The sequence below is a fragment of the Grammomys surdaster genome, unplaced genomic scaffold, assembly GCF_004785775.1.
Source record: "Grammomys surdaster isolate TR1022 unplaced genomic scaffold, NIH_TR_1.0 165, whole genome shotgun sequence".
In the NCBI taxonomy this organism is placed as follows: Eukaryota; Metazoa; Chordata; class Mammalia; order Rodentia; family Muridae; genus Grammomys; species Grammomys surdaster.
This window is the reverse complement of record NW_021604613.1, coordinates 12,723,334-12,745,148: the sequence shown is the minus strand read 5'-3', so window position 1 is coordinate 12,745,148 and position 21,815 is coordinate 12,723,334. Positions and strand designations below refer to the sequence as shown.

The 21,815-nt window shown below is 40.9% G+C and overlaps 2 protein-coding genes across 3 annotated transcripts in view; one reads left to right on the top strand and one right to left on the bottom strand.

Annotated features, from left to right (window-relative positions):
• C2cd6 (C2 calcium dependent domain containing 6) overlaps positions 1-1,279 on the top strand; it is an 87,853-nt gene extending 86,574 nt beyond the window's left edge. The window contains exon 19 of the mRNA XM_028765731.1: positions 941-1,279. Within this exon, the coding sequence (XP_028621564.1) occupies positions 941-1,279 (339 nt within the window). The remainder of the gene's footprint in view (positions 1-940) is intronic.
• Positions 1,280-4,105: 2,826 nt separating this feature from the next.
• Positions 4,106-21,747, bottom strand: Stradb (STE20 related adaptor beta). Of its 2 annotated transcripts, none has more exons than XM_028765676.1 (12): positions 21,571-21,747; positions 18,348-18,452; positions 16,302-16,382; positions 10,495-10,594; positions 10,080-10,201; positions 8,999-9,107; positions 7,619-7,742; positions 6,442-6,613; positions 6,065-6,169; positions 5,682-5,929; positions 5,238-5,280; positions 4,106-4,570 (listed from the first exon to the last, which is right to left on the bottom strand). In XM_028765676.1, the coding sequence occupies exons 2-12, from the start codon at positions 18,357-18,359 to the stop codon at positions 4,427-4,429; spliced, it is 1,260 nt and encodes a 419-aa protein (XP_028621509.1). In that variant the 5' UTR covers positions 18,360-18,452; positions 21,571-21,747; the 3' UTR covers positions 4,106-4,426. The 2 variants fall into 2 exon arrangements, with proteins under 2 accessions (XP_028621509.1, XP_028621510.1); XM_028765677.1 differs by having other exon boundaries at positions 10,080-10,147.
• Positions 21,748-21,815: the final 68 nt, after the last annotated feature.

Sequence of the window (21,815 nt, the reverse complement as noted above, 5' to 3'; positions counted from 1 at the left end):
CCTGGAACTCACTCTGTAGACCAGGCTGGCCTCGAACTCAGAAATCCACCTGCCTCTGCTTCCCAAGTGCTGGGATTAAAGGCGTGTGCCACCACCACCTGGCCTATTTTGGTTTTTTGAGTCGGTTTCTCTGTGTAGCCCTGGCTATCCTGGAACTTGCTCTATAGACCAGGATGGTCTGGAGCTCAGAGATCTACCTGCCTCTGCCTTCTGAGTGCTAGGACTATAGGCATGTGCTACCACAGCCCAGGCTGCAAATTATTTTTAATATAAACATAATAATCAAGCTGGGATGGTGATATACACTTAGAATCCTAATAGGATTCTAAGATTGAGACAGGAAGATTGAGTAAGAGCCAGCTCAGACTATATACTGAGATTAAGTCCCATAGAAACAAATATTACAATCATATTCTTGAATGTTATACTGTACCTATGTGCATATATATATGAATACATATACTAAGATGGTTATTAAATTAACTTGTATAGACTGATCAATACAAGTTTAGATGCTATAAAAGTAAAATATCAATATTGATAATTTATATGTGAGGCCATGGGAAAGATATTTTGGACTAGAAGAACTATAGACTAGGCTGACCAGCTTTGCCTGAGTCTGACACTAGAGGACAGCTCTTTAAGTATGTCTGAGTCTCAGTTTCATATCTTTTACACTTTTGAAGCAGCAAGTCTTCTAAAAAGATGAAGGTTTTTTTTTTTTTGGTTTGGTTTGTTTGTTTGTTCGTTTGTTTTTTAAATATGACTTGTAAGAGAGTATCTAGTGGCAAGTGCTGGGTACAGAGCAGCATTGGAACTGCCTAGGAGATATCAGGGCATTCATTTCTTAACTGTTGCTATTACAAAGAGTCCTTATAATGAAACAATGTGTTTTTAAGAAGCCTAACTTACCAATTTGATGTTTTGTTTCAATATTTAGGATTGTTTGGATAGATTCGACGATTTACATGCACCCTCAGTTAAATGTCCTAAAAAATCAAAATCAAGAGCAAGACTTTTAGGCAAGAGTCCAGATGATTCCCATAATCAGGCAAAACACTGTGCACGACCATACACTGCTCCAGAGCCTAACAAACGACGAGAAAGTGCCGCCTGGAAATTTGCAAGTCCTCGGATGGTTTCAGCGGGCTTAGTTCACTTACATGCCACCCCAGAGTATGAAATCCGTAAAATGCGATCCAAACGAAAATTAAAAGAGGATATTGAAAAGCGTCCACTCATTAGTGAGATTATCCAGATGCTAGACACTGCAGAATGATATGTGAGGCCACCAGTCAGACTATAATTTTTCCATTAACAAAATGGTTTGGAGATCTATCCTTGTGTGATAGAAGTCAGCAACTAAATTTCATCTTGTTAGACCATTTTGTTATAATTAAAGTGAAAAATAAACATTCTACGTAAACGTGTTTTTGTTTATAAACCTTCCAGAACATACTAAAAAAATGTATATTCAGTTGTTGCTCATAGGCAAAGTTTTGCACCCCAGTGGCTCCTCTTTTGGGGTGAAGTAGTCTTTAAGTTCCTCAGCATTTGTGGCACTTGGTTACTGCGACCGCCTAGTTTGCTAGTTCTCCATTTGCATCTGTCTATGCTCAGCAAAGAAACTTTACTTTGAGCTAGTTATATTTCTAGATTCAATAGTCTATAGTTCTCTGAGCTGACAGAACTTTTGTTCATTTTAATATCATGTACTGCTCTTCCAGGGAGAAAGAATGCAGGGACTTATTTTATTGAATGATGGGTCCAGGCTCAGAAGCCAAAAGAAGCAGTGAGAAAGGCCCAAAGCTAGTAAAAACAAGAAGTGCTCCCAGTGCTCCCAAAGACTTCAGCAAAGGAAGAGGCAGCTGCCGCCAGGAGAACCAGAGGTGAGGTCACTGTGAGACCCAGCTCCCCAGCTCAGAACAAAAGACATCCTAGCTGTTTCTGCCCTAGATGCCAGAGGAACAAGGTAAGCAGAAGAAATATAGTTGCAGTGAAGCAGAGGAGAGTGAAGAAAAGAATTGAGAGGTAGCAGGCCACTGGTCAATGGTAAGGAGGAAAACCACTGGTCTGGCTTTAGCAAAGACGTATTTCCTAGATGGAAATCTCAAATTCCTGTACCCCACTGAAGTTTTATGACAACATTGTCACTCGCAAGCAGTATTTCTAAAACATTTTACCATGGATATCTTTGAAGTTTTCCCTAATCAAATGCTATTATTATCTCTAATAACATCCCCCAATAACATAACCCTCCTGCCCAACTTTGAACATGGAGTTAGCTTTTCATAGCCACTGGACTCAAACTCAACACTGTCTTAGCCTAGATAAAGCCTGATAGCTTTTAGGCTAGAACTTTACTGTCAGCCCTTGGTCATTAGCTCATCTGGCAGACCTTGAAGCTTGTCAGCCTCCATAATCTCATGAGCCAAGTCCTAATACACCTACTGTAGGAGCTCTGACAGGCAACATTTCATGACAACCCCGTCTACCTTTGGCATTTTACACATGCAGGACCTTCTCAGATTGGGAGATGCTAAGGCACGGAGTGGGATGACAACTCCCACTGCTGCTCTCAGTGCTCAGTGGCCCTGTCCTCTCCCCCTCTATGGCAGCTGCTCTCAGTGCTCAGTGGCCCTGTCCTCTCCCCCATCTATGGCCCACTATAATTTCTCTCACCTCCACTTCCCACCTCAGCAGGTCTTGACAGCTGTGTTGATAGAGAAGCCCTAACATTCATACTTGAGGCAGAGGTATAGCCAATAGACATGAACAGAATTGCTTCAAACTGCCTATTTGGTCTTAAGACAATCATTTTACAATAACTTCCAATGTAATATAGTCACTTTGATTAAGTTCCAATCTATATAGTCATATAGATTACGGAAAACAACTGACATAGACCCCAATTTATTTCAAGTTCAGTTACAAACCATTTTTGAGACACTGTACTAGTTTGGATGAAAAATGTGCCCTATGGGCTCATGTATCTGAACACCTAGTTGGTGTTGCTAATCACCTTTTTGGTGATGTTCTCTGCCCTGCTGGAGGAAGTATGCTGCAGAGGGTGCTCTGAGAGTTTGTAGTCTTGCCCCAGTCCTAGTTCCCCCTCTCTGCTTGTTGTGATGTAGCTGAGATAGACTATCTTAGCTCTCTGCCCCCGCTGTCTTCTCTGTCATTATGGACAAGTAGCCCTCTGCAACTCTTTTGATTGTGGTATTTTATCATAACAACAAAATATAACTAAAACACACAACATCTCCTGCTAGGGAGGTAATACCGCTAACTTAAAGATTCACCCCCTACAGGAACAAGCACATAAAAGGCCAGAACGCCATCTGTCTCTAAGAGCTACTCAAGATTGCCTGCAGTTTACTATGTTATGTAAATTATGTTTAAAAAAAAAGATTCTCTCAGCAAACCAAATTAGAATCTGTGTCCTAGCTTTGTTAGGCCACACAAAATATATAAAAGATATGTTCAACTTAATACATTTTTATTGAGCTCCCACAGGGTGCATGAATTAATGATCTATAATTTACACAGGTAGAAAAGTGTTATGTTAGCCCCCTCCCTTTTAAAATGCAAACTACATCTTCTCTTTTTAGTTCAAGTGAATTATTTAATATGAGCAAGGCTCAGTTTGATGTTGCCATAAGGGATAGTACAAACATTTTCCCTTCTCCAAAAAAAGGACTTTGTACCAGAATAAACCAGCCTGTTTATCTTACAATAGCTGATCAAAAAGGCTAGTGAATCCGGAAGAAAAGATGTTCTAGAAGCACTGTCCTCTAAGGAAGGTTTCATTCCTCAGAGAACAGAAAAATGCAGAAGAAAATTAACCAGCTCAAAAGTTTCACTGAGATCCAGAAAGTACCAGTCACAGCTTAGAAAGTGGAAAAGAAATAAAAGGAAAGAAAAGGAGAGGAGGGGAGGGGAGATGGAGAGGGAGAAGAGAGGGAGAGAAGAGGAGAGTTGAGAGGAGAGAGGAGAGACAGGGAGGAGAGGAGAGAGAGGAGAGAGAGACAGGAGAGAGAGAGAGAGAGAGAGGAGAGGAGAGGAGAGGAGAGGAGAGGAGAGGAGAGGAGAGGAGAGAGGGAAGGGGAGGGAGAGGGGAGGGGAGGGGAGGGGAGAGGAGAGGGGAGAGGAGAGGAGAGGGGAGAGGAGAGGAGAGAAGAGAAAGGGGGGGAGGAGGAAGAGCGAGCTGACACTAGCTGAGCTGGGCAGTGAAGTCGTGCGGGTGCTCTGATCTGGGCAGAGAGGGTAAATCCATGCCCCATGAACAGAGTGGTTTAACTGATCAGTTCTCCAGTGCACCAACTGTATTTTCAAGTATAGATTTGTCATTTGTACCTAACAAGACAGAAGACAAGCAGCAAGGAGAGGCTGTCAAGTATAGAGGACATGAAATGATTTGGCAACCCTAGAATTCCCAGTCTGGGTCTTTGTCATCAGCAAACTGGAATTCCAGCTGGCTCCACGGCGACACTGGTGGCAGTGCCGCTGCTGGCCTGTTGTAGGCAGGTGGCAGCAGTGAGAGTATGGAGTCTTGGGTTTGTTCCTTCATCTGTTAAAGAGACGTCAAACAGTGATGTGGGTACAGAGACTCAACACAAACTTTATAAGCAATAAATAACTTTTAAAGAAATTATAAAACTTTAAAATTATTTTTAGGTCTTTTCCTTATAAATGCTTCTAATTCTGACAATCAGAGAAAAACAAAGGCTAAAAGCTAAATTATCTAATTCTTAAGCTGAATTATTCTGCTCCATCATTATTTCTGGGTAAGACAGACACAAGTTTTAAGTTGATGATAATATAGGGGGTGTAACATGATATGATGCTTTTACTTCTTTTCTTTTTTAAGAATAAAATTTTTTTTAGGTGTTCTATAATTAGGGCCATCAGATGGCTCAACAGGCAGAGGTGCCAAGGGTGTTTCAGGCCTACACTTGAAAACCTGAGCTCTATCCTAGGGTCCACTCAAGAGAGCGAGAGAGTGGCTACCACAAGTGTACTTATGACATATGCATGAACATACACTATGTACACACACACACTAAAATGAGCCAAAAATTAACAACTAAAAACATGTTCTTACTTTAATTCTATTTTGTAGGAAAATTATTAGTAAAATTCTTTGTAACCCAAATGTCTCATGAAGTCAATTAAATAAAGGCTTTTAAAAGTCATATTATAAAATATTTAAAACAACGGATAATGGACCAGCTCACCTGCTTGAAGAATACATGGGACAACAAACTGCTTGCTGATGGCCTGAAATTTTTGAAAAAGTTATTAGAAAATAAAACCCAACATCAGAAAATGTGTGTAAGTGGCATGTTTGTGTTTGTGTGTGTATGTGTGTGTGTGTATACACACAAAACTGTTTTATACTTCTTCCAAAGGTGCCTTAACAGACACACTAAAAACTGACTTGTACACGGCAAATCAGCTGGGTATGGCACAGGCAGCTTGGCTGGGAAGAGCATGGCAAAGAAAGAAGCCCAGCTGAGCTTCAGATTTGCTTATCACTTTGACTTGTTCTTAGCACTGACATTCTCCAGCTTAAGTTTTTGGTAATAATATGTGAATTTTATGGGAAGGGTAATATCATAAAACTACTATAAGATGAGAAGCACATATGTTTTGTGCTAGTTAGAGATGAGCAGTATTACCTTTTCTCAGGATCTTGCTGCAAACACAGCTGCACCAAGCTAAAAAAGGCAGGAGAGAGTGTTTTTGTAGACGGCGGCGTGTGGAGACGGTCACTGTTGACTGTGTGAGTTCCAGTGGAGACAAGCACACTCTCTCCAATCCCAGAGTCTACTCCTGATTGGGAATTTCTCATTCTAGAGTCTGACTGAGGAAAAATACTGACATCCAGTGGGCTATATGGAGGACCTTTCAGTTTCTGTAATAGCATCTAGGAGAAAGGAAAATATCTATAGGTAAAATGTATACAAAAATGCTAATAAAGCTCTAGAGTCTACAACAAACATGTTCAATGGAAGTTATCTAGACCTAAGAAAGCTGTCACAGTTGAGTTCAGGAGTATTACCTGAGTCCTATGCATGTCCTGGAAAGGTACCTGCCCACTGGCCAATTCACATGCTGTGATTCCAACACTGTAAATATCTGACTTCACATTATATCCATGTAAATCCTGTAAGCACAATGGGAAGCCTTAGTTCAAATAGCACAGTGGTATACAGTGTCTGTTGATAAAGGGCGGGGAGCAATGGAAAAGAACCCCCAAAGCACAAAATCAAGATCTACCTGATACACGCTTTCACAGTATAAATTCCTAACACAAGTGTGAGAAGAGAAAAGGTCTTGTGGCAGCCATTCACCAAAAAACCAAGGACACAACTGTCCTTTAATCAAACTCAAAGACATTTGAGACGCACAGACACAAGAGCAGTAGCCACAGCTGACCTGTCTCAGGAGCTCTGGACTCAGCCACGGCTGCACTGATGTGCTGAACTGTGGGAAATCAAACACAGCCCTATGCCTTTGTCCGTGCTTAACCAAACTATGCAGATGGGACAGGCCAGAGAGGGTCACCAGGCCATCACCAGAAATGAGGATATGGCTGGCTTTAAAACTCCTAGAACAAAAAGAAACAATCCTAAGTACTAGGAATCTGGCCAATGAAGAATGAATAAAAGTCTGGTGAGAACATATCCTTATATTCCCTAGGAAAGTCAATACCCTTTATAAAACAGCAGTGTTTGAACTTAAAATACATCACATTTTCAAGGAGTCAAGGAACTCCTTAGGTACTTAATATAGTACCAGAACAGAGGGAATGTCACAAGGAAATGATTAGTTTTGCTACTTGAGAATGCACTGAAGCTTGCAGTTATTATTCGAGGTTAAATGAAATATGACAGAAGTCTCTGTGGGATACCATCACTTATAGAGATATGTCATATTAAAGTTCCTTTAACTGGCCTATAGGTGATGCAAGAGCCTTGTTTTTCCATCTAAAACACTACATTTGGACACTAGCAGAGTGGGACAGCCAGTAATCTGGTAAGGTGAGGAAAACCTCCATTTGAATACATTCAACTTGGAATCTTCGGTCAGAACGCTGCTGACAAACAACTCAGCAGCGAGCACGAGACAAAACCAACAAGCAAGTCCACTCAAAATTAATCTACAATGAAACACAAGATCCCAGAGGAGCACAGTGAGAACTGGTACTTAGTATGGCACTCTGCAGGACTGAAGAGCACTCAGAAGAAAGGACTGTTAAAATTCACACAAGATAGAAACAGGACATAAGCTGCAAAGTAGCTAAAGATGTATTTTCAAAAAAAAAAATCCCAGCTGATCACCTGGGCATGTGAGCCCCCCCTCCCCCCACTACGACATGCTCTCCACCCTCCCACCCCAGCATGCACACTGTGGCGTGAACAGTTCTGGTGAACTGACAGGAGTGGTAGGCACCACTGTCATCTACTGGTTAGATATCTACTGGTTATCTTCTTCAATTTTCATTTATTTCTTATCCCTCCTTTTCTAACACTTTACTGCTCTTTACAAAAGTTTCCCTGGATAACTTCTTTTAAAATTCTTTCATTTGTGTACACTGTAAATAAGCAAATACCTATGGATACAGCCATTTTTGTGCAGATAGTTCAACCCTCGTATTGCTCCAAAGAGAATGTTTCTTATTAAAGTTTCACTCATTCCATCAGGAAAGTAGGTCTTTAGGAGCTGACTTGCTGAACCTGAAAGAAAGCCCAGATGTATTCAGATGAACTCTTAATGATTTTACTTTCAACTATGCTTTAAATATTCTTTTCAACCATAAGCACACAAACATCTCTTATTTTTTGAGTATAGCCAATTTCCCATGCAAATACAATTTCCCTTCAAGAATCATCACCATGATCACAATCACCATAATCACCAAAATCACTATCATCATCCCATCACCATTATCATCACCAATCATCACCATCACATCACCATCACAAAATAGAACTGAGGCTTGAATCTAGAACCCCATACATGCTACTACTGTGCTATATCCCCAGCTCTCTCTCCATTTTTAATTTTAAAGTAGAATCACATTTAAGTTGCTGAGGTTGGCCTTGAACTTAGTCTATAGCTCAGGCAGGCTTGACTTGTGTTCCTTTCATCTCAGCTTCCTAAGTAGCTTATAGTTTTGAGCCACTGTGCCACCAGACCTGGCTAGAAATCTTTAATCCTAATCCTTGGTTCCCAGCCCCCTCTTGCTCCTTCCTTGTTATTTTTTTTTTTTGGAGGGGCTGGGAATATAAATATAAGAGGCAGAGCATTTGTGTACCCTGCTCAAGGCCCTGTATGTCAACCACACTGACACCACACACACACGCAACACACATACACTCCTTTTAGTGACGTTTTAAAACAGTATTTTTCAGTGTTGAATAAAAATGTGTAAATGTGATATTTTAAATCTAGAGGTAATTCACACGAGCTGCTCTGAAGACTGAAGCTCTGGAATCCACTGTGGTTTGTTCTGGAATCCACTGTGGTTTGTTTAGCACAGTTACTGAACAGTGAGTAGTTAAGCACCTAGGCTTATCAGAACAGAAAGCGTGAGTGACTTCCTCCTCTAAGAAGCACAGGAAGGAAGCTGGGCACACACCTGGTGTCTACAATTCCCTGACAGCAGTTCATAGGACAGTGAAGCAGAGGCAAGGACAGTGTGCTGAGGTGGGGAACCGATCTCTGCCTGCCCAACAACAGCTACTCTCTAGTCAGAGAGAGAAGGGAGCTGAGGGAGAGCAGCGCTTTTAGAGAATCAACGGCAGTTGGTGGATCACCATCCCCATTCTACTCAAAAAGAGAAAAAGCAGAATATAGTATGAAATCTAGAACTGTCCACTAAATCTACAAATTAAAAGTAGAGAATGATAGACACATAGCTCACTACATGTTTACAATGATACCACCCATGTTAAACAATTAGTTTTTTTACTTAAAACCATTTTCTTACCATAGGCCATAAATGGAGAAATAACCCAAAGCCAGCTGCCAACAGTAAAAACCGTCCAATAAGTTGTAATATTGGGATGTTGGAAAAAGTGAGATAAAATCACCGCTCTCTAGGATAAATGTACAAGAGAAAAGAGGTTTAAACGTCACCTTTTTCTTTCTCAATAAGCAGTGATTGTGCCTAATACCCAAGGAAGCATGTTAGCTTCTGCTTCTAAATGTCATAGCTGCTCCAGAAAACACATGACACTGACTTGTAGTTTATAAGGTACTTTTAAAATGTCAGAAAGCATTCTGCTTGTCCAGAAGCATACAGTGAAGGAAGCACACAGGCCAGGGAAATCATGGAGAGAACCACTGTAATATTCTGGCACAGTTTCTCCCAATCTTCCCCCGATATGCTATCTACCTGCCTGCCTGCCTGCCTGCCTGCCTGTTTTAAAGATGTTTTTACATTTATTTACTTATTTGCTGGGGAGGGACACGCACATGACACAGTCTACAGGTGGAGGTTAGAGGCATCTTGCAGGAATTGCTTCTCTTTCTCATCATGTGGGCTCCAGAGGTCAAACTCAGGTCATGAGGTTTGGAATAAGCACCTTCACTTGCTGAGACATCTCCTCACCCTCATATAAATATTTTAGAATTTGAGACAAGAGTAAAATAAATTTCCCCTTTGTACAAAAAAATTATTAGGAACAACAAAGTAATTGTATATGCCTGAAATATAATCCCACTAAAATTTACCAGTTCTGAGGTTAATTTTTCTTAAACGATAGAAAAGAAACTCCTGTCCTTTCCTGTTTGTCACTAGACTGACTGAGGGTGTTGCCAGTCTTCAACGTAACACTGTATGCCACTCACTTGAAGAATTTGAAGTATTTGCCAAAGTCTGAATATACTTGATCTATCAGCTAACGCATCTTGCTTCCATGTGTTCTTCCCAATCTGATAACTGTATGACTCAGTTAAATTTATTTTCTTTAACAGAACTATCAGTTGGAGACACAACATTTCTTACAGATGATACAATCCTCTCAAACAGAAATCACAGCCAACCCTTCCTTCCTTTGTATTAGTACCTGTAACGCTTTCAGACGTTCCTCAGTGCAGGCTTCCAGGTCTGTGATCTTTACAGTTACCAGTGTGCCTGTAGGAGTGTGCCGTGCAAGATGAACAGAGGTCAAGTCGTCAAACCCTCTTCCTGCAGTCACACATAAAACCCATGACAACAATCAAAGCAGGAGGACTGGACACTATGCACTTCAGCAAAATTTAAACCTCCCAGCCCTTCCAAGTCCACCAAGAAAATGAAAGCACTCAGCACTAGTGACATCCCAGTACTCAAACACCTCACTCCCAAACACATCAACCCAGGCCATTCCCCAAAAAATCCAATGTTATGCTGTAGGTGACAAGGAAGAAAGGCATGCCTATAAAATAATCTGTGTGCTACAGTTTCCAACACTGAAGACGTGTGAAGTCCAGCATCATTACCTAGTTCCACTTGCAGTTCATAGTGAGAGACATTAGTGGAGCATATCACTTCACTGGCTCTAGCAGATGGAGGGGACCAGGAAATGGCTGGCTCATCAACCTGCATTTGTTTACACCATAAAAATAAAACAGAATAAATATCATTAGTCCCCCAATTTGATCACCCTATCCCAACAGAAAATATTGACAGTCACCGGGAAGGTACTGGAAGGTGACTGAAAAGAATATTTTAAGATCTAGAAGGAATTTAGCACTTGCTAACTGATGTTAGGTTTCAGCCTCAAGACAGAAAGGCAGGAAAAACATATGAACAAGAGCAAGACATACTTTCTACTTCATTTTTAGTAAAACTTCTAGAAGGTTCTAAGAATAGATAATTGATAAGTGTTCAAGGAAGGAACTGCAAGAACCTGTGAGGGATATTCTAGGCTTGTGTTCTTGCCTTGAGTCTGAGGTATACACTCTGTATTAGCAGTCTAGCTGAAGAAGTCTTTCATAGAATAAAATGAAGTAAGAGAAGGTCAAAGAGAAAAACAAGGAGACGGGAGCCCAGTGTTACAGGCCTCCCAACTGAAGGTGCTCGCAGCAATGCGAGGTCTCATGGGGGTGCTCTGGAGTCAGAGTCAAGTTTGTATCTAAATATAGCAGCAGTGAAATATCACACATGAAGCAGAAAGAGGAGCCCTAACCTACCGGCATAATATGATATCCATGTGGGTGTCCTAAAGGACACTAAGGAGCCTTTACAGGAGCTAGCAGGTGGCAAGAATCTTGTTACCGCCGCCAAGGAGGCGGGAAGGGAGTGGAGAACCAACAGTACTGTGTGTGAGGAATTGTGCTAACTACATTCATATCTAAGTCTTTAATCAGGAGAAATAGGTGGATTTAAAGCCAATAGATGGAGTTATTTAAATAGTGGCAAGTATGTTTCCTAAACTTGAGAGCAGACTGATAACACTTTATTTATGGTGAAGCACAAGGGGGGATGGGAGAGAACTCTACCATACAAGTGAAAATAAGCCCAATTTGGGGTGGGATGATATCATAAGTTAATTTGGTTTCTTTAGAACAGGAAGCATTCAGATAAACAGATGTAAAGAAAAAATACAATAAAAAGAAGAGTGTATAACATCTTAAAATTTTAAAGTGATATCAATCTGTAAGACTGCTAAAAACGCTAGAGACATAAGCTCCAAAGTTTATTTTCATAACTTATAAAATGGCAGGGGGCAGACATAGCTCAGTGGTTAAGAGCATTTGCTGCTCTTCTAGAGGACACAGGTTCAATTCCCAACACCCACATGGCAGCTAACTATAACTGGAGTGACACCTGTAACTATAGTCCCAATCCAATGGTCTCTTCCGGCCTCTGTAGGCACTTCATGCATATGGCACACAGTCACACATGCAGGCTAAGCACACATAAAATAAAAAGGCTGAGATCAGCTAATCAGCCCACCTGCATGACGGAAATAGTCTTCTTAGAACAAGATACAGATGTCACAAGCAAATATTCAAAGCCCAAGGGTCTTTTTTGTTTGCTGGGTTTGTTTTTGTTTGTTGTTTTTGAGACAGGGTCTAGCTCCAAAACCTAAAGTCTCCTCTTGCCCCAGTCTGCCTTGCTATGAACACGTAGTTAACTCCTAACTCACTTAAGAGCAAGTGTACATCCAATACTTCCAGTCTTCCCTTCTCTAGTTTTGCTTTCTCTTCCTCTTTTCTTCCTTCCTTCGTTTCTTTATTTCTTTGTTTCTTCCTTTCTTTTTTTTTAAAGGAAAGGTTTCACTCCTTAGCCCAGATACTGGCTAGGGAGTATCTTGAACCTCTAGCAATTCTTCTGTTGCAATCTCTCAAGTGTTAGTAGTACAGTCACAAGCCATCATACCTGACAACAGAACAAATTTTCAAAAAAATAGAATACTTCAAAGCAACAAGTTTGATGTTTCTTCCCAGAAGAGGCTGAGATAAAATTGACAGAGGAAATACGAGCCATGAAGAAAATGTCACAGTAATCACAAGAAGACAGCATGGGTTGACAGAAACACATCTCAAACTAACCTCACTTCTCCTAGCAATTTAACAACTAGAGAACTAAAAAGCAAAGTTATGGCAGGCTCTGTGTCTTAATTTCATGTCTGTTGCTTTGATAGAATATCCTGACAAAAGCTAACTTAGGAAGAAAGGGTTTACTTTGGTTTACAGTTCCAAAGGAACTACCGCAGCAGCAAAAGCAGGATTGTAGAAGCAGGAGGCTGGCTTATCACAACTGCCTCAGAGGTGAGGAGCAGAGGGAGAAGAGGCTGAAATGGAAACTTATGGGCTCTTTGAAAAGTCAGTTGTGTCTGATGGTGTTTTGCTGGAGCAGACATGTGAAGGAGTGTTGCCCTGAAGCAGACGCAGGTGAGAGGATATTTAGCTAAAGCAAATACATGAAAGGACACACGATATTAAGAAGGATCCAACATATGGATGGTATTGGTACACCTTGTCATTCTTTAAACTTAATGGTCATAATTTGTTGTAAATTTATAGATTGAAACACACAAAATTCTGGTGGTGTTCTAGCAGCTTCTTGTTGCTTTTGTGGACTCGGGTGGATTGGCAGAATGACAATGTCAGCAGATACAGACTCCCGTGGAGTTTTCCCATGGGAGGACACATGGTGTTTGGAGGGAGTATAAATAAGAGTCAATGGACAGTAATGACAGGCTCGCAAAGCTAACTTTGTAAAACTTCATTGGTCTCATGTCTTGGTTTTTGCTGATCTTTATTTCATTGAGAGAAGCACAGTAGAGAACTTCTCCTGGTGTCCCTGCTGGTCCTGGTCACTCCTGCTGACTTGTGCTGGTTCAGTGGAAGCCTTCCTGTTTCTGCTGGGTTGTGCCACCGCTGCTGATTTGTGTTTGCTATCCTGACACTACTGAACTGGACTGCTGGTATATATCCTGACAATGCAGATTAGATTTGCTCCAAAAACCAATTCTAAACGGGTCTACTACCCCGTGTCCTACTACTCTTTCTTCCACTACCTCTGGGCAGTGATAGGCTAGAAGGGAGGGCAAAGCATTTAAGAACCCATATTAAAAGTAGGAGTTGAAAAAATTTAAGCCACGCCAGGCCATAAAACCTCAAGGCTCCCTCCCAGGGATGGACTCCTATCAAGGCTCTACTTCCTATCGGTTCAATAGCCTTCCCAAACAGCACCACCAGCTAAGGACCAAGTGCTCAAACATGAGCTATGGGGATATTTCACATTTAAAAACAACTATCTTTATCTCAGAAGATTGTTTAATGACTTCCTGAAGATGCAAAAGGCCCAATTTAAGCAGAAAAATCTGGTAGATTTCTCTAAAAACACTTCACAGAAGATGGTTCACTGGTTTGTTTTTTAAACCATGTATTGAAGTCTGCTCCTTAGTTATCTCAGAGTCAGAAACTGGATTTAGCCAGAATATAGGGGCATATTCTTATTAACTGCACTGTTTAGACTAATATATCTTTAGCATCATCAGGCTTAAGTGAAGTATCATGGGAAATCATAATTAGCAGTTTTATAATGTATAATGGGAAACTAATGTCAGATGTCAAAGTCCTTACATTTGTACCATTTTCACCTAACATTTAATCTAGTGTACAGTAAGTATTCAGCCTGACAAAAAGCTACAGGTCACCAATAGGGGACAACTGATACTGCTCTTTTAAGCAGCAACCCAGCGAGGCCTTCTCTGTGGATTGTCTGTACACAGGAGGTCAGGTAAAATTTTAATTTGATAAGGTAGAGCCTATGATTGGGCAATGGAAAAAGAAGGCAGGGCTGAAAGTTTTAGTGAGGAGACAAGATGGAACCTACAGGAGAGGGTGACAAACCAGAGGCATGTGGCCTGAAATAGCCACAGGTAGCTATGGACATCATAAAAGGGCAATGGAATAATGTAGGGCACATTCGTCCAATCTAGATGTGCAGGTTGTATCATAACAATTGAGTTTTGAGTTCTTTGTGTGTGCATTTGGGGGGTTGAGGATTTACTGTTATAAATCTTGCTGATAAATTATAAGGCTCTAGAGTTTTCATTTTAAGTAGCCAGCAGCAGCCAGTCTCAGCAGGCTAGCTGCAGGGGAAGGATGGCTTGGAAAATGTGAGCTGTTTGGTGGCAGGCTTACTGTGGGAACCTGGGAAGACAGAGGCTTGCAGCTCCCAGTGGGGGAGGGAAGACCGCGTAGCCAGCTTTAGCATAGATTGTTTTTTAATAATTATACGCTACACTTCTCTAACCTCTAGGTACCAGTTTCAATCCCAGAATTATCCAGTTTTCTTTTCCACATGAAACTTCAAGTCAGGCCTCTGCTTCTGTCGCTGAAGATTTTTTTATCCAACTTAAAATACAATAGGGGTCCAAACCTAGAGGTTAGAAGGATACTAGCATGGAAATTTCTAGAGTTTGTGGGCTCAGTAACAGCACAGAGACAAGTCATGTGCCTGAGTCACCTCAGTCTGAAGGATAGAAAGGGTTAGAGACCACCTCCTACTATATGTAAAGGCATGTACCTTGAAGATGGAATTTTGGTGAATAAAAATGGCACTGGTTAAAGGCAGGCCTGTGTGAGGTTTTGTCTTTTGCTGTTCATTGTAATGCTACTTGCTGGCCCCCAATATAGAAGGGTAAGGGTGTGTGCGTGTGCGTGTGCGTGTGTGTGTGTGTTTATCAGGAACTTAAATGGTCAGTGGTAGGAAAGACCACCACCAGAATTTATTAAAATATGCATACTACAGGCCTGAGATTAAACTATAAGCAAAAATAACTGGAATTACCTTATGCTGTAACAAAATTTTCAAAGCAGATTTGACTGTATAGGAAAATTTGTAGTATAAATTAAAGATTAAGAGGGGTAAAGATTTCAGAGATATATTACCAAGTCTAACCCTTTCTATTGCTTAGTATGTCAGACAAAGATGAGTAAGACGAGTGCCCCTTCCATGGGGATCACGTTATGCTTGAAGAGACACGGACCTCACTCACTATAAGACAGTACAGGAACAAGTGTTCCATGAAAATGTCCTGGACAGGTGACAGCACAATTAAATAAAAGGATCTAGCGGACGAGTTTACAGATACAAAATGGAATCAATTCTTTACAGATGAGGAGAAATTTCAGGGGAAGGCAGAAACAAGGGCATTTCAAGCAGAGAGGAGAAAATATTCCCAGTAAGAAAGGAAATTCAAACACTGGCCGTACACAATACCAGTGAGAGTCTCTATCATGCTGAGAGATTTGGACTGTACCCATTGGCTTCAAAACGGCATGAGTGAGCATCCTGGAACAGGACTGAAGGCTGCAAGTATGCACAGAGTACAGGCCACATGGAGATGACGGAGAAGTAGGAAGACAGGCACCATGAGGAGAATGCCAGAATTCCTAGTATGTAGGAGAAATAGTCACGCTTTCATTAGCCAAAGTGAAATGTATGGGGGATGGAAGGATTTGGAAGCAGACTAAAGTTTCACTCAAATCAGTAGAAAAACCCTGGAAAAACAATCTAATCAGATGTATTCTGTAGATAATCCCAGGGCCCAGGGAAGAGCAAGTCTGGTAATCACCATGTTCCTCTTAGAACAACCGAGAAAGCTCCAGGACAACGTGAAACCTCAGCAACTGAAACCACAGGAATCTATGACACTGCTCAGAAAGAATGGGTTAAGAAGAGGTTAGTTACAGACTCATGGAGACCAGTAGGAAAAAGAAGAGTCAGTAAAGAGTATCACAGAAGGCAAAGGAAGAGCACTGACTGTGTTCAACCATTTTCTTACCAAGTATTGATGGATACTGGTTTCAGACTGTTTTTCAGGTCTGAGTGACTCAACTCGTGTTCGTGAAGCACAGAAACAATCCTGGAAGTCAGAAATACTTGAGATAAGTGAAAAGCATGGGACACACACACAGGGCTGGCTTGTGTATACAAAAGACCAGGATCCAGGGCTGGAAGCAGAATCAAAAAACCAACACAAATGGAGGTACTGATGGAGACGGGACAGGGAAGAAGCCAGGTGCACAGACGGTAACGTTAGTCCATTAAAATTGTTCTCAGTGCCACCTCTGCTCCTTGCCTTCACTTTTCTTGAGGTTATAAATCTATTTTAACTGTTGATCTTAATTTATAAGTCCTTTAGCACCTCATAAATCTGGCAAATTCCTAAATATCTGGCAAAAAATAATCATCTTCTGACTATTAAGCTAAAAACTATTTTGCTGTTCCAATAGTTTTTATCTTTTTCTCGGATAGATATACTCCTTTTTGAATATAGGAAACATGATTTTCTACATTAGACCATTTATTTAATTATGAAGACATTGAATATATTTATAATCTATTTTGTTTCTTAAGGTGACAAACATCTTCAACTCAAAGCAAATTAAGAGACTTGCTTCTATTACCAAAATTTACATTTTCCTGAACATCAATTCATGGTTCTACTATCAGGTATTGCCCATAATGAAATGTAATATCTACGTTATCTATCCCACCAGCAATTAGTGGAATGATACTGATCTATTTAGGAAGAAAAAAGTTAAAAGCACATGAAAGACTTTTACAGTAAATGATTCTCTAGTATCTGATCACCATTCCCTTATATGAGCACCAAACACAGCATCAGGTGATTCTCAAAGCCCACCCATTAACACTACTGTCAGTTACTCGAAATAATCACATTCTTTCTTTTATAACGCACCAAAATTTCTCAACAACTAGTGTTTTCCAGCTAGACCGATCTAATTATTTTAAAGTGAGTTCCGCACTGGGAGTCTCGGATTCAGATGTCAGGACTGATGAAGAGCACTCAACTACAGTCTTTTCTCACTCCAGCATGACGTAAAACTGTGACTCTTCTCATTCCTTTAGGACAGGGATCAACAAGCTCTGCTCCAGTTCACATTCAGGTTTTAGGTTTTTTTTTTTAAATTCATTTCCACACTGCTGATGGCTGCTTTTGAGCTACTAGGGCAGAAGAAGAGTAGCATGTTTTATCATCTTCTGGCCTTTACAGAAAGTGTTTGCTGACTTTGCTTTAAAGAATGAAGCATTTTAATATATTTTCCAGATACACACATTTAAAGCAAATGTGTATATAAATATATATACATATATATTTATACAAATATATATATATATTTTTTTCCCATAAAGAACAACTATAGTCTCCTAACTGCACAGTTCTATCTCTCGGCCTGGGTAGATGTCAGGCATGAGTCTGAACACTGGCTCTAATTTTTGGCAACCATGAGCAAACTTAAATGAGGATGCTGTCTGTCCTGCCAAGGTCCCACAGTTTAAAGGGGAAGATTGCTGTCTTAATATTATTCTCCCCCTTTCCAAACACTATGTTGTATATAACAGAAAGTCTACAAGCTACTTAATCTAAAGCAGATGCCGTATATCTAGCACACAAACAAATATATTCCATCTGTAGCTCACATAATGTCATGATTCAAACTTTTTTTGTCTGATTAAGTCAAAGGTTTCTTTTAAATGCTATCTTACCTGCCTTGGGACATGTGGAATTTTATTAAAAGAATTTTTGAAGTTTTAAAAGAAAATGCATAGTTAACTAGATATGTCTGGCATCTAAGAAAAATACATGATAAAAAAAAATGGGTTTGGGACAAAGAATTGAATAGTGGGTATATTTAAAACCAGTATAGGAGAAACTTATTTTGAAAAAGACAAAACTCAATGAGAGTTCACATTGTTCTCAAGACCACAGGTCATTCAGGTCAAAGCACCTCAGAGCTTAATCTGAGTGTCTTTCATTCCAGATCTAACTACTCCAATGGTATAAAATTATAACAAAACTTACCAAAAGAGACATTGAATCGCTTTAGTTCACAGAAAGTGACAAAATCCCATCTATTCCAAAGAAGATTTTTCCTTTATCTTTCCTTCAAGTTGCAGATATATCCCACTATAAAAACAAAAGCAAAATTATTTAGATTTACATAAACTCCTTGAAGAACTAGATGTCATAATTTATCAGACATTTAGACAGCTGCTCATTAACACAAATGCTAGTACCATCTCTGAGTATCTTTAAAAAGCATTGTTCTGACATGGCTCCTGAAAGGCAGAAAGCAAAAGAGAGTTTCTATTTCCAAAGTCTCAAGTTACTACATCTCTCCTATCTTTTTCTGCCCTGAACAAATATGAAAGCAATTTTGGATCCTCTTTAAGTAAGTAGTACCACTCACAAATAAATCCTAAGAATCTCTAATGACTCTATTTACAAGTAAACTTTGAGAATCTCCAAAGATTTCTGACTAACCACCTAACTCATTTGAGGTCCAGGATTCACAAATCTGAAACAGGGTTTGTAATGGGCTAAAATGAACAAACTCTTGTTGCCACATGCTTAAGAAAGACACTTTGTAGTTTTCATGTAAAAATGACATTCTCAACTGCTGACAGACACAAAATTATGCATTTTTATTATGCAAATAACTCGTCCATTTTCATTGATAGATTCAGAATTTTGCATGGCAATTTCTTCAGTTCATGGAGCTATAAACCGAGCACCCAAATCTTCTGGGTCTTTCTTTTTCAATAGAGAGGGCAGTATTTGCTAGTGGTGACTAGTGCTTTCTAAACATCTCTTGAAACTGGTGTCATTATTTCATCTTAGTCAAAGCCCATACTTGATCAAGGCATCCACAAATAGCTAAACAAAATGAGGAAAGGAAGATTTTATAGACCATAGATGTTATAAAGTAATATCCAATTTTATTGCTTAGGGAAGAAGTGGATTTTCTCAGGACAACCTCTGCAAGCCAAAGGTAGAGGAAGGAAAAGAAGGACTGGAAAACTTACTCATGTCACCTGCCAAGGGATTAGTGCCAACTTAAGGCATGGGGGTGGGAGGCTGGGTATGAGATGAGGACAATGATGCCTGTGCTGTCTATCCTCCAGGATGACAGAGAGCAAATGAATGTAAACAACATTTTATATACATTCTAGGATATAAAAGACAGGCGCGGGGCAATGGTGGTACATGCCTTTAATCCCAGAACTCAGGAGGCAGAGTTCAAGGCTAGCCTGGTCTACAAAGCTAATTCCAGGACAGCTAGGAAAACACAAGGGAACTGTCTCAAAAAACAAACAAACAACAACAAAGACAAGTGCAACACTTTAAGACAAAAAATTGAAGCTCGTGGGAAAAGCAAGCTGGGGACTTCTGAATAACAGTGAAAATATTCACAGCTTGTGAGCCAGTAAAAGCTCACTTTTATTAATCTATTCTAAGGTAATACCTAAATAAGGAAAGAAACCATTCAGAGAAAGTTTGTATTAACATACTTAATGAATAGCGGCTATGGGATAGGCACTGGTGAGCCCAGAAGACACCTACACACACACACACACACACACTAGTAATTAACACCAGGCCCTGACCTCCTGCTGACTTTCTGAGGCAGAAAGGTCTGGTGATTAACTTATTTTTTGTGGTTACCATGATTCTGTATCTGCTTTACACTTAGTATCAGCAAGGTGTTACTGAGTTTGTTGTTTTAAACAACAAAACGATTTGAAAAAAATCAGGTCACAGTCTTCTAGAACTATTACTACCAGTGGGGTGGTTAAAACCAAAGTTTTACCTTTGGTATGCCACACTCTTAACAGATAATTTTTCAAGACATTTTGAGGTCAAGGCAGCAATTGCACCTGGCAAATGAGTTGAATGAAAGATTTGCTATTAGTTTTTGCTATTATGCTAAGATTATAAATCCTTAAAAAATAAATAAAAAAGCTTGCTGAGGCTTTGGTGGAACATGCCTTTAATTCCAGCGTTCAAGAGGCAGAGACAGAAGCAAACTGATTTTTGTGAGTTCTAAGCAATCTAGTGATATCAACATAGTGAGACCCCATCTTTATTTTGGGGGGGGGGCGGGGTTTCAAGACAGGGTTTCTCTGTGTAGCCCTGGCTGTCCTGGAACTTACTCTGTAGACCAGGCTGGCCTCGAACTCAGAAATCCACCTGCCTCTGCCTCCCAAGTGCTGGGATTAAAGGGGTGCACCACCACTGCCCAGCAAGACCCCATCTTTAAAATATGTGTGTGTGTATGTATTTGTGTGTGTATACACATTTAAGAAGCCTGTATTTCTAAACATATTGATGAGTACCTCAGTTTACGGAGCAGTACCTCAGTGTAGGCCCTTGCAATTGTACTTAAAAACCTAACCACAATAAAGGTTTATAAATAATCTAATTCGTTGCATAATATAGAAGTCATACCCAAAGTCTTTCATTTGAAAGGCTAACACTTTAAATGGACACCAAAGGGGCTATGTATTTACATAATACATATGTTTTGAGATAATCTAGGCATTCAATGGTCTACTGTTACAGGAAATGCTAACAAAAACAAAAACAGAAAACCTACCAATACTCTTTGTTAGGCTTCAAAATTACAGTAATTCTCAAGGTGAAATCTCATAAAACCTTAACCAAGATCATAGCGATGCACAAAGCTCAATACAATTTTCCAAACTTAGTATCATGACTCATGGTTTCAACAAATATTTACGAAGTGCCAACCACTGTGCTATGTAGGTGCTGTCACAAATCGTGATCAAGTTTGGAGGAAAGGTATTTGACATAACAAGCCTACGAGGGGAAAACACGACATTAAATGTAAACACTGAAGACAAACGACGCCTGGACATTTAATTTGGGAAAAGGTCCCTTCGAAGTCTTGGAGCAGACAGGGCTGGAGCTAGAGTGTCTTCAGCTTGGGAAGTCGCCCGGCCTGTGCGCCCCAACAAAGGTGAGAGCTGGGGGCGCGGGGCGGCGGTGGCTGAGCTCCTGCACCTGGCACGGCCGCTGGACAAGCGAGAGCCCGGGGCCCGGTGCGGAGGCACGCACAGCGGGAGCGGGCTTCCGCAGACTCCGGCCGCTGTTCGGCCGTCCATGTCAACTCTGGCGGCGAGGACTGGCCTTGCAGCCTTCCTCTGTACTCCTACCGAGCTGCGATCCCTGTCGCTCCCCGGGTCCCTTCACCATCCCCTGCCCGCCTGCCTCCCCTCATTACCTAGGCGGTGACCAAGGCCAGCGATTCTCCAGGCAGCAGGCGCTGAGGGGAGGTGACACGCGCGAGCCCCGGGACCTGCTTCGCAGAGAGGCGAGGCAAAAACTCGAGGCCCGCTTCCAGGGCAAACCTCAAGGCACAAAAGAGCAGCACGGCCGCAAGAAGGCCTGTCGGCCTGGACCTCTGCCCTAGTCCGGGGCAACCGGCCGGGACAGGATTCGCCCCACCCCAGCGGGGTCCGGGCCCGC

Bases quoted from the DNA above. Each gene is read 5' to 3' on its own strand.
- Stradb (XM_028765676.1), bottom strand. The intron at 9,108-10,079 runs GTACTAATACAA...CATTTATCCTAG, and splicing joins AACGTCTGAAAGCGTTACAG to AGAGCGGTGATTTTATCTCA. The intron at 5,281-5,681 runs GTAATACTGCTC...CAAAAATTTCAG, and splicing joins CAGCAAGATCCTGAGAAAAG to GCCATCAGCAAGCAGTTTGT.